General features: G+C 42.4%; 1 protein-coding gene and 1 long non-coding RNA gene across 2 annotated transcripts; one reads left to right on the top strand and one right to left on the bottom strand.

Annotated features, from left to right (window-relative positions):
- Nucleotides 1-443: 443 nt before the first annotated feature.
- LOC147864514 (uncharacterized) lies at nt 444-825 on the top strand. Its single transcript, XR_015529843.1, has 3 exons — nt 444-495; nt 611-692; nt 803-825. It is a non-coding gene; the product is annotated as an uncharacterized LOC147864514 (long non-coding RNA).
- Nucleotides 826-1,541: 716 nt separating this feature from the next.
- Nucleotides 1,542-3,582, bottom strand: LOC147864515 (L-type lectin-domain containing receptor kinase S.4-like). The gene has a single exon (XM_087319123.1). It carries the CDS (start codon nt 3,564-3,566, stop codon nt 1,542-1,544), a length of 2,025 nt encoding a protein of 674 aa, XP_087175249.1. The 5' UTR covers nt 3,567-3,582.
- Nucleotides 3,583-15,116: the final 11,534 nt, after the last annotated feature.

Here is a 15,116-nt window from a genome sequence, read left to right on the forward strand (position 1 = left end):
AAAAGATTCTTTGTGATTCCAGGAACAAAATAGACATTACCAATTTTGAATTGTTTATCCTTTTCAATTTTGAAGTTGATATCCCCTTTTCCTAGTGCTTCTTTAGTTTTGTTGTTCCCAAAACGGGCTTTGACGGGTGTTGCTAGCGGAGTATAGTTAGAAAGCCAATCTTTGTTAAATGATGTGTAGCTCCCATATCAAAATATCATGTGTTATTTTCTTGAGTTGAAGTTTGTATTCCTACAAGGAATGCTTCCACAAAAAAGGATTGGATAAGATCATTATATCCCTCTTCTTCATCATCATATCCTTCATCATAATTAGTTGAGCAATCTTTGTTTTCTTAACCTTCTTGGTAATCTTCAACTATGTGTGCTTGAACTTGCTTTGGTTGTGTACGTTCGATGAATCTTGAGTTGTAGTCGAGTTGTGGACGATGAAATGTTTGCCTTGTTTTGTACGCTATCATTGCTGATGTGTTTTGAGAGGCATCAAGTTGGCGTACTTTTCTCATTGCATCTTCTTGTCGGATGCAATTTATTAAGTCATTTAAGTTTATATTATGATTTGCATTTTGAGTAGTGACAAAGTTACTCCAAGAATTTAGTAGGGCACCGAGAAGTAACAATCATTGAAGTTTTTGGTTGATATCGACTCCTGTTGTAAGACAATCATCAATTTTTCTCTTCCATGTATTAATGAATTCGGCCATTTCATCATCGTCTTTCATTTTTAGGGTTACAAGTATATTTAATGTCATAACTTGATTTCCATCTGTTTTTGGTTCAAACTCATTTTGTAGATCTATCCACATTTCATGTGATGTTTCGAATTTTCAAATTGTGTCGACTTCTTGATCGTCAAGGTGAGACATAATCTCCAATTGTGTTGCTAGGTCTTTCTCTTCCCATGCTTCAAATGTTGGGTCACGAACATCGGGTTTGGCTTCTATTCCTTGTACTACACTCCATAGTTTTGTTTGTCGAAATAAAATTATCATTTTACGGCTCCATACGCGGTAGTTTGTGTTTCAAAGTTTGTTGATATTTGCTTTTCTATTTCTGAAATTTTGGGTTGTAGCAGACAATGAGGATGATGAATGCGTCATGGCTATAAATGGCGATTCGGATCGGCGTTAGACAGGGATGGCGCAAGACTTGAATGGGAATTGTTTAATTATACTCCTTAATCTGATACCATGTAGGAGTATAAGAATAGAGTATATAAGATATTTGTACAAATTTTAGTTGTATTGATTCCATTCAAATGAAACAAAGTGTACAATGATCCAACAAGTAGTTGCCAACAATATCTGTGTCTTTACAAGTAGTTGCCAACAATGTCTGTGTCTTTACAAGTAGTTGCCAACAATGTCTGTGTCTTTACAAGTAGTTGCCAGCAATGTCTTTGTCTTACCGATGAGACAAGATGCCTCTTCATGCGTCTCTTAGATGAGACACTATATACATTATTATTATTGTTTTTATTGTTTTATTATTGTTTTATTTTATTTTTTTCTATTCCAAGAGAGTGAACTGAGCCTATGGTGTACCTATGCTTCTTGAATGACTTGTATCTGATGAGAAAGGCTGTGATGAGAATTTGGATTGAGAAATGGTGATAACACTTTGTTGGGACCAATCCAGAGTGGCTGGGTATACAGGTATAGCCGTCGGTAGATTCATCAAGATCTTGTCTTTGAGTACTTGAATGACCTGTCTCATGGTCGGCCGGACATCGGGAGTCGGATGGCAGCACGTGAGGGCAAGATGAAGCACACATATCCATTCATCAGTTAGGGCAATGCTTGGATCAAGCGCATCTTGGAGCCGATCACTCTTGTGGAGCAGCCACAGCCAGTCAATGATTCTACCTTCTTGTGGTGGTAAAGAAGGGTCAATGGGCCGACGGCCGCACGCGACCACTAGGGCAAGCACCCCGAAGCTATACACGTCCGCCTTGTCCGTGCCCCTGCCCGTGTATACGAGCTCCGGAGCCACATACCCGGGGGTGCCCACGGCAGTGAGAGTCACCTCTTGGTTGTGAGAGATGAGCCGGGCGAGCCCGAAATCGCACAACACCGGCTCGAGTTCGTCCGTCAACAACACATTCTCGGCTTTCACATCCCTATGCAGGATGCAACTCCCCAACCCTGTATGCAAATACTCTAATCCGGCCGCGATCCCCGCCAGTATCTTCAATCTTACGTCGCCTTCGAGCACTACTAATCCTTCCTTCTTCCCATAAATATATTGATCCAAGCTTCCCTTGCTCATGTATTTGTAGAGCAGCAATGCTTCCCCTTTCTCGTAGCACCATCCTTCCAACGCCAGCAAATTGCGGTGGCATAGCGTGCTGATGATGCCGATCTCGGACACGAACTCTTGCTCCTTCTTCACTCCATCTTTGAGCTTCTTGAGGGCGAACAAGGAGCCATCCGGAAGCTTCGCAAGGTAGACACTGCTGTATCCACCCTCACCGATCTTATTGGCCTCCGAGAATCCGGCCGCAGCCCTCTTCAAATCTCGGTGGCTGTACCGCTGGGGCAAGGCTCTGCTGCCAGAGAGGGTTAACCATCTGGTTGAGGAGAAATGCGGCTGGTGGATCCAGTACCCGGCGAATCCAGCAGTCAGAATGAGAAGCAAAACTATGGCAGAGGGTAAGCCAATGACAAGTCCCAAAGAGGGAGCAGCAGAATGAGAATCTGTCATGCTGAAATTCCAAGCATATATGGCACATCCCTCCAGATTGCCGAGGCCGAAGCGGTTCGTGGAGGAGAATCCGGCGTACACAGGTTGATCGAACAGTGTGGAGATGTCGTAGGTGTATTGAAGGATGGGATGGAGGGGGCGGGCAGGCGGGGGATCATCTAAGGACATGTTGGTCATCCATACTTGGATGAGGCGGGTAGCCGATTCGTACTCGATCCACGCCGTGAATGTGTAGTTGTGGTAGAGGTAGAGAGGGGAGGAGGTGTCATTGGTGTCGGTGACATTGGAAGAGATGATGGAGTTGATGTTGATGCCGACATGGCTTTGGCTGGGATCTTTGTAGAGGAGGCTTTGGGAGGTATCGAATTCGACCGCGAAGAAAGGGAATGGAGGGGGCAGAAGGGTCTGATTGGTGATGGTGGTGTCTTGGTAAGTGACAAGGCCCATGGCACCCGACTGGCTGTCGTTGGGGGCAATGGAGGAGGTGGAGATGAAGAAGGCCATGCCGCTGCCCGATTTCGAGGCATTCATGATTAGTTGGAAGGTGAAAGAAGTGGTGAAAGACGCGGTGGACGATAGGATGAAAGGGTTCCTGTAGACCATGCGGCCGAGGTTCCCAATGCTACCATCGACACGCGGGTCGGCGGTGGTGGGATCTGGGGTGAGCCAGAATGCTGAGCCAGAGAAGGAGACTGCTTGACCCTGGTACCAGCTTGCCTCCTGGACAATAGAAATGTCTGCTATGTTGCTGCTGCTAAAGGCAGAGTGCTGGAATGACAACTTCTCTGCCTCTGCCTTCAGCAGCAGTAGTGGCAGGAGGATGAGAAACAGGACAACATGACTCTGCTTCATCATCTTCTTCTTCCTCTTCCTCTTCTTATTCAGTTATCTGCAACTGATATGTTCTTCCTTTATATATGACATGTATGTTTGTACATTTGTACATATGTATGTGTCTGTGTATGTATATATATGTATGTGTGTGTGTATGTATGCATGCATGCATGTGTGTGTGTGTGTATGTGTGTGTGTGTGTATCTATCATAATAATGTATGTATGTATGTATGCATGCATGCATGTGTGTGTATGTATGTATGTAAGTATGTATATGTGTGTGTATGTATGTATGTAAGTAAGTAAGTATGCATGCATGCATGTGTGTGTATGTATGTATGTATAATGTAAGTATGTATATGTGTGTGTATGTATGTATGTATGTATGTATGTAAGTAAGTATGCATGCATGCATGTGTGTGTATGTATGTATGTAAGTATGTATATGTGTGTGTATGTATGTATGTATGTAAGTAAGTATGCATGCATGCATGTGTGTGTATGTATGTATGTAAGTATGTATATGTGTGTGTATGTATGTATGTATGCATGCATGCATGTGTGTGTATGTATGTATGTAAGTATGTATGTGTGTGTGTGTGTGTGTGTGTGTGTGTGTGTGTGTGTGTGTGTGTATGCATGCATTCCATTGGAGGAGCCTATTCTTTTGACTTTAAGGTTTATAATACCATTCATAAAACATGTGCCGATTTTGTCTCCATTCAATCCATCGGCATTGTTCATTCTTTGCTTCATTGTCTCATTCTTTTCTTCCTCATTCTTGAGCTATTGGCTGCGGTCAACTCGAACCAATTCAAAATATTCTGGAATCTCACTTCGTTTCAACTTTCCTCCACTCTCCAGCCTAAATTTGATGGATTAGAATTAAAGTTTTTCGGCATTAAATCCCGGAGCTTTTAGAAAATGTAACATGATTCTTGAACAATCCGACGCCCTTCTCTTTTATTCTCGAACAATCGTTGTTGGCCTTAACTAGCCTTCTCCATAATTTGTTGCACTATCAAGCGATCAAGTGGGGAGAGTGTAAATAAAAACATTAATCAAAGAATTATCTCAATAATGAAGTTTGTGGGTGCTCCTATGAATATGTGTACACAAGTTTACATGTGGAATGTACAAAACCATGTTTGTATTTGCATTCTATGTGACCATGTATGTGTGGAGTTTGTTGATTTATGTGTCTGAGTACGAGTATGTGTGCTTGTATGTGTATGTGGGAAATAATAATCAAGCAAAATAATTATAATCGTATTCATAAGAAAGGCAGTTTTCACCCCACGCTGGTCTCCTTTAAATCCAACATCACCTATTGTATGAACATGGCATTTCTCTAATAACAAAAGGATTCTCCCTCACTTGGCTCTCTCCTCTAGCTTCTCATTTTTTAGGTGAAAACACACAATTATATAAATGTGTGTGAAAAACACTACAAACAATGGGTATCACCCACTAACTACATAGGTAGTGGAACCTATTGAATTGCCAAAGGCAACACGAACAGTTTACTGAGAAAAGAATTTTTACTTCAATAAAAAAGTTTGATATATTAATACTTGAACTTTCATAGATATGCATCGACTTCGTCCATGTCTACCATCAAATACAAAAGCATTGTGCATATCCCAATTACACGCAATCCCCAATACCTTAGAAACACGAAAACAATCTTGATCTCTGATTTTGTGTTGACTAGTGTGAATTGGGTTGTAATTGGTCCCAAGAAAGTAACCATTGGAGACATTTTGCTACCGCCTTCCGTCAAGATTATTGATGATTCACAATACATAGTTACTATCCAAACACCCATTGTCTTGGTGTCAAATAACACTGACAAATTTGAGAAATGTACATAACTTAAACTTGGTTAAAGCATGAGCGTCTAGTGGTGGCATGAGAAACCCTATCTATGCAACCTCATCATGAAGTAAAGGGGGAGGGAGGGAGCCAACAAAGATTTTTATGTCATATGTAACTTCAATCTAAATAATAAAGAAATGGTTTAAGCAACCTCATCATGAAGTACAGGGGGTGGAGAGAGCCAACAAAGTCTTTTTATGTCATATGTAACTTCAATCTAAGTAATAAAGAAATGGTTGAAGCAACCTTTTCATGAAGTAAAAAGGGAGGGGGGGAGCCTAACAATTTTTTTTTATGTCATATGTAACTTCAATCTAAATAATAAAGAAATGGTTTGACATATAAATGGCTAATTTTCCATTTAACAACTTGTCCTTATGATTATTAACCTACAAATACTTTCCTTGAGTTTTAATCTCTAACCTACACTACACTCTTGACATTATTTTCTAACGTCTCTTTTTGAATATCAAATTCAACTTGTCAAAATATTGGTTCTAACCTGATCATCATAGTTCCATACCTATGTCTTCATAAATTATCTTTTGGTTCCTTCCAATCTCGAAGCCCTCCATGCCACTTGCAAATATAAGTTTGATGATTGCTCGCAAAGATGCTAACCTGATCATCATAGTTCAATACCTATGTTTTCCTAAATTATCATTGGTTCTCTCCAATCTTGAAGCCCTCCATGCCACTTGCAAATATAGGATTGATGGTTGCTCGCAAAGAGCATGATACACAAACCTCAACACTATTGGATGGTAGATTGAAGAAATTGCTCCCCAATAGCCATTATTCCAATCCCTCAACTATTTCAAATGTGGATGGTGTCACAAAATGTCAAGATTTGAGCTTGTGACCTTTAAAAAGAGTCTTATACACTCACCAACACACCACCTTATAAATATGGCACTATATATAATAAATGATCGCCAAATGGCATGCATGCACGCCAAGTGGCACACAAAATGTATGGAAAGTGGTGATCACGTGTGAACCCATGTACAAAAAGATTGCATATAGACATTGCTTAGATTCTGCACCCGAGAAACCTAAGTTTCAAGTTGGTGACTGTGTATTGATGTAATGTGAAAAGGTACTAAACCAACTGACAAGTTGGATTTCCAACGTCTAGGTCCATTTGTAATGTTTGATCAAGTCAACGATATTGCATTTTGTTTGGACTTGCCTTCACATATGTGTCTTCATCTAGTATTTCATGTTTCATTGTTAGAGCCATAGACATCAAGTTCCATCCCAAATTGGGTTGTTCCACCACCAACTTTGGTTCAAATTGTTGAGTTACAACCAAAATATGAGGTAGAAGCTATTTTGGACTCCAAGATCATCAGCAACAAGTTATATAACCTTGTAGATTGGCTTGGATATAGGCCTTAGGATCGAATGTGGGGACCTATAGAGAATGTCACTAATGCACCTAAACTTCTGAACTTATACATGGGTTTCATCTTTGCTACCCTAGCGTTAGTGTTTGTATGATTTCATCCAAGGAGGACAAGGGTGTGTTTGACCATCCAATAAAACAATTGGGAGAGAAGGATGAGGGCCTCTTAGGGGTTTCTGAAGTGCTTTGAAATAAGCTTATATGTCTTCTATTTAGTCCAAGCATCATTACATCTCGAACTCCTTCCTTTAAGAGATAAGTTGTAAATTTGTCCGAGAAGTACTCCTTTGCTCTATCCGACTGAAGGCATCAGACATGCCAACCGGTTGTCTTTTCAACTTCACTTTTAAATTTCTGGAAGTGTGAGAACACTTCACTCTTTTGCTGCATAGGATAAATTTCCAAGTGTGCCTGGAGAAGTCATCGATGAACGTGACATAGTATCGGCATCCTCCAAATGTGGCCACCTAGGGTGGTCCCCACACATCAAAGTGAACTATGTCTAAGAGGCCTTTACTCACATTTCGTTCCTTTGGGAATGGATGTCGATGTTGTTTGCCAATTTGGCATGCTTCACCCACTCCAATGCTGGAGAGAAGAAAAGGGACAAAAAGAGGGGAGATAAAGAGAAAGAGAATGAGGAATAAAAAGTAATAGAATTATAATGACAAAAATGGAAAGAAGACACAAATATAGATATAAAAACTCTATATTCTTCTAAGATTTAATCAAATATGACCACGATAAGGGAACAAGAATACACGTTTATATGATCGTGATAGATTGGTTAAAAATTTGAAAACATAACAACAATATTTAATATTGATTGTCGTGTATCCCATCTTGAACCCTTGTAGTTCTCCACTTGCCACAGAATGTTCTATAGTATCACTTTTCTACTTAAAATACCCTTTATGCCCATTGTCATTGCAATATTGTAATCATAATGTTGACTTTAAATCAAACTCAACCTAGTCTAATGTGTAAACACACCCTTTGAGAATGTTTGAGCATTCAAGGGTCAAAGGTTAAAGGTCACTGCTAACTCTCCACCGTTAACTATGTGTCATATAATCATATTCTATGACACATAACTAATGTGGTTCCACATTCCCCATGACACATGAACTTCAGTGAGAGAATGTAGTGAGAGGGTGACTTTATATAAAGCACCTCTCTCCCTCTTTTGTACTTGGTTTTTCTATTGTATAAATCTTACCCCTTGTTAATATACATTTGCGACTTTTTATTTTCCTATCTATCTTGTGTCTCTTCTCTCCTCATTTACACACACATAACACACATCTCTAATCTATTCCGCATAATATAATTCCTCTAGCTAATTATTTACATGGTATCAGAGCTCGTGGTTTAGCATATCCACTAAGCCCACCTGACTCATAGTGATTGTGTGTTCGATATGCTGATAACAAATCTAGCTATCCACTATCGTAGTGTCCCTACATAGCTCGTGTCTAAGGAAGAAGAAGAAGGAGGAAATCTTCATCGACATAAGGAATACTCAAATGGGTAGCTCTCTCCCTAGAGATAAGTTGGACCGAAACAACTTTGCAGCTTGGGAGTACAAGATACGCCAATACCTTGTCCACCAAGTTTATTAGAGCTACATCAAAGGAGCTCAAGAAAACAAACCCGACCAAAAGGACATCGACTTCTCAACATGGGAGCAAGCGGCTAGTCGTATAATGTATTGTTTGGTGACATGTGTCCGTGACCACATGCTCGACAACATTTGAGAAACCAAGACGCCGAAGGAAGCATGGGAGAATCTAAGGAATAGTTTTGCAACCAACACAACCGCAAGAAAGCTTAAACTCCACCAAGAGTGAACAACATCCAACAAAGGGACATGTCTATCACAAACTACACCTTGAAGATCAAGGAGCTTCGTGATTCACTCGGCTCAATAAGCGTCTTGAATGTGGATGATGACGAGATGGTGCAAATGTGCCTAGGCGGCCTTGCACCATGGTTCGGCGCAAGGAGAACCGTCGTCCTAACAAGAGAGAATCCTCCCTCTCTCTTCGATCTTCAATCAATGTTGTTGCTTGAACAAAACCATGTTTGAACAAGGAGAAACGCCTCGGAATGCCACATGCTATACATACACACGGACGGAGGAAGAGGACGCAATCATGCAAGAAGAGGCCGATTTGGCCAAGGATGAGGCAGACGAGCTTCAACCTATGAAAACAACTCCCATTACCGGAAAGACGGTGGAAACTCAAGAGGAACGTTTGAAAGAAGGGGGAGCTTCCATGTTTGTCCAAGCCGACAAAACAATCCCTTCAAATGTGAATATTGTGGCAAAATCGGCCACCATGAAGAGTAGTGTCGAAAGAAGAAGAGTGAATCGGCTTCTACAAGCTAGCAACTCACCAATTATGCCACCACGGTGCATCAAACCATATGACGTCACATCAAGAATGGTTCCAAGACCTACGAGAGCCGGATCGACCCAATTATGTTGAGACCAGAGATGACACTACACATCCGATTCAACATGTCGGCAATGTCCCATTCGGGAAAGAAGGAAAACAAACTTGCATAAAAAACGTCTTGCATGTACCAACCATAACAAAGAATTTGGTCTCGAACAACCAAATTGTTGAGGAAGGCATGCAATTTCCATTCAACAAAGGTGGTTGCTTCATTGGGAAGGAAGTCTGACTCATAGCTCATGGTCGAAGGGAGAGCCGAATGTTTATCCTCAAGTCAAACAAGGTAAAATCAGCCATGTCGCAAAGGACCATAAAGCCAACATCGATATAAAGTTGTGGCACAAAAGAATCCCGAGGCCATATTAACCTCCAAAAGCTCAAGGGGATGCAATCAAAAGGAGCTTGAACTCCCTTCATTCAAAGAGAAAGAGATTGAAGGACTATGTGAAGCTTGCCAATTCCGCAAGCAACATCGGTACCTGTTCACGAAAGAGAGGAACGTGAGTAGAGGCCTACTGGACGTAATCCACTCAAAAGTGTGGGGACCTGCCCAAACGACAACATTCGGAGGATCTTGATGTTATGTTACCTTTATCGACAATTTCTCTAGGCACACATGGATCTTTCCCATGAGGCAAAAGAATGAAGTTCACACACTTCCAAAAATTCAAAAGTGGAGTCGAAAAGGAAACAGGTCGGCATTTAAAATGCTTTTGGTTGGACAAAAGAAAAGAGTACTTCTCCGACGAATTTTTGGCTTATCTCCGGAAAGAATTCGGCGAGAGTTTATTTGCAGAGACACACCGCAACAAAATGGAGTGGCTGAACGCAAAAATCGGCACATCCTTGAAGTAGTAAGGGCAATAATGAACGAGAAGAATTTGCCAAAATTGTATTGGGCAGAAGCTACAAATATTGTCGTCTACGTCATGAACTGGTACACAACATCCAGAGTGCACGATGTAACCCCTCATGAGGAATAATATGGAAAGAAGGTGGATCTATCCATGTCCACAATAGAATGGAGTGGCCTAACGTAAAAACTGGCACATCCTTGAAGTAGCAAGGGCAATGATGAACGAAAAGAATCTGCCAAAATAGCTAGACAATTGCTTTTGTTTATATGCATCTAGGGAAATCATTATGTATGTATGAAGAGTTTTGTAAGATAGTTAGAATAGGTCGTCGTCTGTGTAACTGAGGGAGAACATCTAAGAGAGGTAGAGTGTGAGTAAGTGTAACTCCATAGTCGTCTATTGGCGAAGAAGAACTCGAGGTCATTTCCTCTGAGTTTCTTGTTGTACTCCCCTCATCATCATAGTGATATGTTTGTGGACTCCACATGGTTTTTCGCAGTTCGGGTTTCCATGATAAAATCTATGTGTTCTCTGTTTCTAGTTATTTTATTTTTCGGTTTTCTGTCCGAGTGTTTATTTCCTGCACACGAATATACGAACGGTAACCGGTTGTGGCCCATTGCGAGCGCAACAGGCCAAGTCCAAAGATGGACAAAGGGAAGGCCAAAATGCTAGAATATGAAGACAATCAATCCGACGACAACGAATCAACTCACTCAGTCGGCAGTGAGTTTGGTGTCTTTGATGTGTCTCTTATAAGGACACCTGGAGTGAAGAAAACTATTGCCATGATAAACAATGTCGTGAAGATCCGTCACTACGCGCGGATCGTGAGGCGGAACCGCCGGGGTTCTGGACCAGAAGGATTTAGAGTCGATACAAGCTTTGGCGAGAAAGTACTTAAGATAGATTGGGAAAGAGAGAAGATGAGATTACATGATTGATTTGATAACGAATTTCTTCTTCTTCTTAATTTTCATAAAAAAAACCGTCTTTTTCTCCTCCCTCTTCCCTCTTTTATAGATGCTCTCATGCATATGATGCATGTGAGGGTACAAGACATGCATAAATTGCATGTTTGCCATTTGGCGCTTAAGTATTACATGTGGTGCATGCTAACCATGTCACTCATTTTAGCACTCATGGATGAGAATTTACATGTAAAAGTACAATGATAGAAATATAATTTCAACTAAATACCATGGCTTAATGGTAAGCCATTTGACTCCTAACTTGGAGGTGCAAGGTTTGAATCTATACTTGCCCTCCTTGATATGTAAATATGTATATATTTTTATATATTTATTTTATCTAGTCGCCGGTTCGCCGGATGCCGTCGCCGGATACCGGTGCCGCCATCGGATTGCCGTCGGATGCCGTCGGATCACCGGCTCCATCGCCGGTCCGGTTTTGGTTGGCCAAAACCCTTTTCGAGTAGCTAGCCACCTCCACTCTAAGTTCAAGTTACCTTGAACTCTCTATGCTCCACACATAGACACAAAGATAATATCTTTTGCTCCACCTTATATATAATGAGAGCTGTATTTGTCGTGCCTATGTGGGATATCTCACAAATTTCTCTTTTCTTTTCACAAACTTTATACCCTCATATCTTGACATTTAGTTGTCCATTTCTCGTGTAATAAAGTGCATTCGAAACCTCCATCATTTTGTACTTAGATATTAAAAATGTTATCTTCACAATTATTGTATTACGTGATTCATACTCGATTTTGTACGTTCTATGGGATTTTCACACTATTGCCGAAAATCTTCACGACATCCACCCCCACCAAACCGCACGTCCTCCGGTACGTGCCAAGAAGAGAAGAAGTGAGATTTCGGCTACGATGATCAATTAGATTCCTCCATGTCTTCATTTTCATCCGGCCTATTATGTTCATCGTCGAGGTAATCGAGGTCAGGATCCTTGTCTTGTCTTTTCTTGAAAAACTTTACTCTTTTTCCCGCAATGGGTACGGCCAACCTTGATCCATCTAGTTCCGCAAGGTGGTATGTGGCATTATCGTTGGCACTTGTCACCACATACGGCCCGAACCATCTTCTTGCGAACTTCCTTGTTGTACTATGTTGATTATCAAGGGTGTTGTTGTAAACCAAAACCCAATCCCCTTCTTCAATCTTCTTGGGACGAAGTCGATGCGTGTTGTCGAACCGAACTTTGTTCTTTACTCGGGCTGCCTTCGTCATCTTTCGCGCTTTTTCTAAATCTTCAGGTCTTCTTTCAAGTTGCCTTATCCGCGCCGCTAATAACTCTTCTCGGCTCATCTCGTTCTCCCACGATATCGCTACCCATGAGGCGATCGTCCTTTCGATGGGCATAATCGGCTTTTGTCCATACATAAGCTCCGTCGGCATATACCCTGTCACCGAGCTATGTGTCGTTCTATCGGCCCACAAGGCATAGGGTAATAGTCGTGGCCAATTCCCGACTCGACCGTTGCATGCCCGTACGATGGCTTTAACGATAGGTCCATGCCCTCGCTCAATCTTCCCATTTGCTTCCGGATTGTAGGCAGTCGTGAGGGAGAGCTTCACGCCTAGTCTTCCGAAGAGCTCCGTCGCTTCGTGTGCGTCCAACTCCCCTCGGTCGGCCACTATCTTCCCTACACATCCATATCGGCAAACAACATCTTCAAGTAAAAATTTACAAACGGCTGAAGTCGTCTTATTTGTCAAGGCTCGTCCTTCCACTTGATTTGTCAAGTCTTCCCTTGCGAGCGCTAAGTACTTCATTTGTCCCACTCCCATTGGCATCGAGACCAGATCCACCATCCATTTGAAGTGAATGGTGAGTGGGTATGTCGGCTTTAACTCATCACGATGACGTATATTTGAATATATTTGGCAAGTTTCACATGTGGACACGAAATGGAGTACATCTTTGTACATGCTTGGCCACCAGTACTTCTCCTTCAATTTTTCGAACGTCGCCCATGTCCCTCTATGACCTGCCCAAGCACTCTCGTGGAATTCGGTCATCAGCGTCTCTTGCTCTTCTTTCTTTACCACCACTCGACGTGGTATTCCTGTCCTTCTTTTTGGATGTCGCCAAAGGAATCCTCCCTTCAAGAAGTATCGATAAGCTTTCTTCCGGATTTGTAGGGCCTCCTCCTTTGTCAACGAAGCATCGGTCGTCAATGTTCTTAGGAATCTACCGATGAGTAACCACTCTCCTTCGTACTCGTTCTCGTTGAAGGCATGGAGGGTTTGCGTGTCTTGGTCTTCTGCCGACAATCGAGCCATCTTGAAGAAGTCGAGGGCGACATCTTCATCTTCCGAAACCATGTTACTTCCATTTGAAAATCTTGCCCTCGACAGCATATCAGCCATGGCGTTCTTCTTCCCTGCGATGTGACGGATCTCTGGGTTTAAAGACTTGATGTAGGCGATCCACCTTAGCATAGCAAGATCTGGGGTTGCACATCCCGAGACCATTCCGAGAATTGGGAGACAATCTGTCTCTATTATCACTTCTAACCCTATCAGGTAATCTTTGTCCGTCTTCACTGCCGACACAATACCCCAAAGTTCCCGCTTGACTTGGGCATATCTTTGTTGCCGTTCGCTAAGAACCTTTGCTCCAAACCGGACGGCATATCGCGCATTATCTTCACCTTCTTGATTGATGACCCACCCGATGCCGGTTGGGCTCGTATCTACGGTCACGTAAATTGGTTTCCCTTCGGCATAGTCGGCCTTCCTTAGTGCCGGAGCTTCAAGAAGCAGTTTCTTTAATCTTCGCATCGCCTCTGTGTGCTCATCTCGCCATTCGAACTTTATTCTTTTCTTTAGTAGTCCATATAACGGTTCGGCGACATGAGCGTAGTGAGGAATCCATATATGATAAAATGCGCACGCTCCAAGGAACCTTCGAACCTCCGTTTGGTTTTCGCATTCGTCTTTCATGTCTTGGATTGCGTTCACTTTGGATGGCGAGGGCTTCCAGCTGTATGCTCCACACAAGTGACCTACCACCAAGATCTCCGGTTGCCCGAATGCGGATTTTTCTCCCGAAAATGTCAAATTCGCATCTTTGAGCCTTTGAAGCACCTTCTCGCAATCTTTCATATGATCCGCAACGAACTTTCTACAACCTTACTTATCTTTCGATTCATCTTTCTCCTCATCCGAACATCCTTTTATCGGAATATCATCCAAGAATGGCATCGTGATGTCCGGAATGCAATCCTTCAAGACTTTATTCATGGCATTCACCATATGAGCCACCGAGTTCGTTGCGCCTTGGGGTAAGGTACACATCCGCACAAGCCCGATCGGAGTCCTCATGGTTGTAATGTCCCGACTGTCGATCGCCAACTGGAATTGGTCATATCCGGAGTAGAGATCGCCAATGGAGTAGATGGACCGGCCCGCAAACGCTTCAGCAAATTCGTCCACACTCGGACCGATTCCGGCATTTCGAATTGTCACCTTGTTGACGGGTTGAAGATCTTGGATGAATCGCAATGATCCATTCTTCTTCGGCACCGTGAACCACCTATTGGAATAAGGAGCATTCGACGGTTCTAGAATTCCCATACTCACCTTCTCCTTTAAGAGCTCGATCAGCTTCCGAAGGTGTGCTCTCGGAACCGGTATCGGTTTCAAATTCCAAGGCACATGAGGCACCGTGAAGATCACCATTGGCTCTATAACCTTTGGGTCGGCGCATCCGATTTCTCGTGGGAAGAATGCGAAAGCCTTCCCATGTCTCTCAAGCATATCGCGAAACATTCACTCCTCTTCAGGGAGAAGGAAATCCTCCTTTCCAACTCGTAGCTTCCCCTTCGTCTCTTTGGTGAAGTCATGACCTATCTTCTTCGGATCTCTTAAGCTTGGATCGTTAGCGACTTCCTTCATCTTTTGCCAGTTATCTTCCGGTAGCGGAATCGCAACTGGCTTGATCTTCTTATCCACCGTTTTATATTTCGTGTTGATGTC

The sequence above is a fragment of the Azolla caroliniana genome, unplaced genomic scaffold (assembly GCF_043228905.1).
Source record: "Azolla caroliniana isolate FFs.n. ecotype wild unplaced genomic scaffold, voAzoCaro1.0.p SCAF_5, whole genome shotgun sequence".
Taxonomy (NCBI): Eukaryota; Viridiplantae; Streptophyta; class Polypodiopsida; order Salviniales; family Salviniaceae; genus Azolla; species Azolla caroliniana.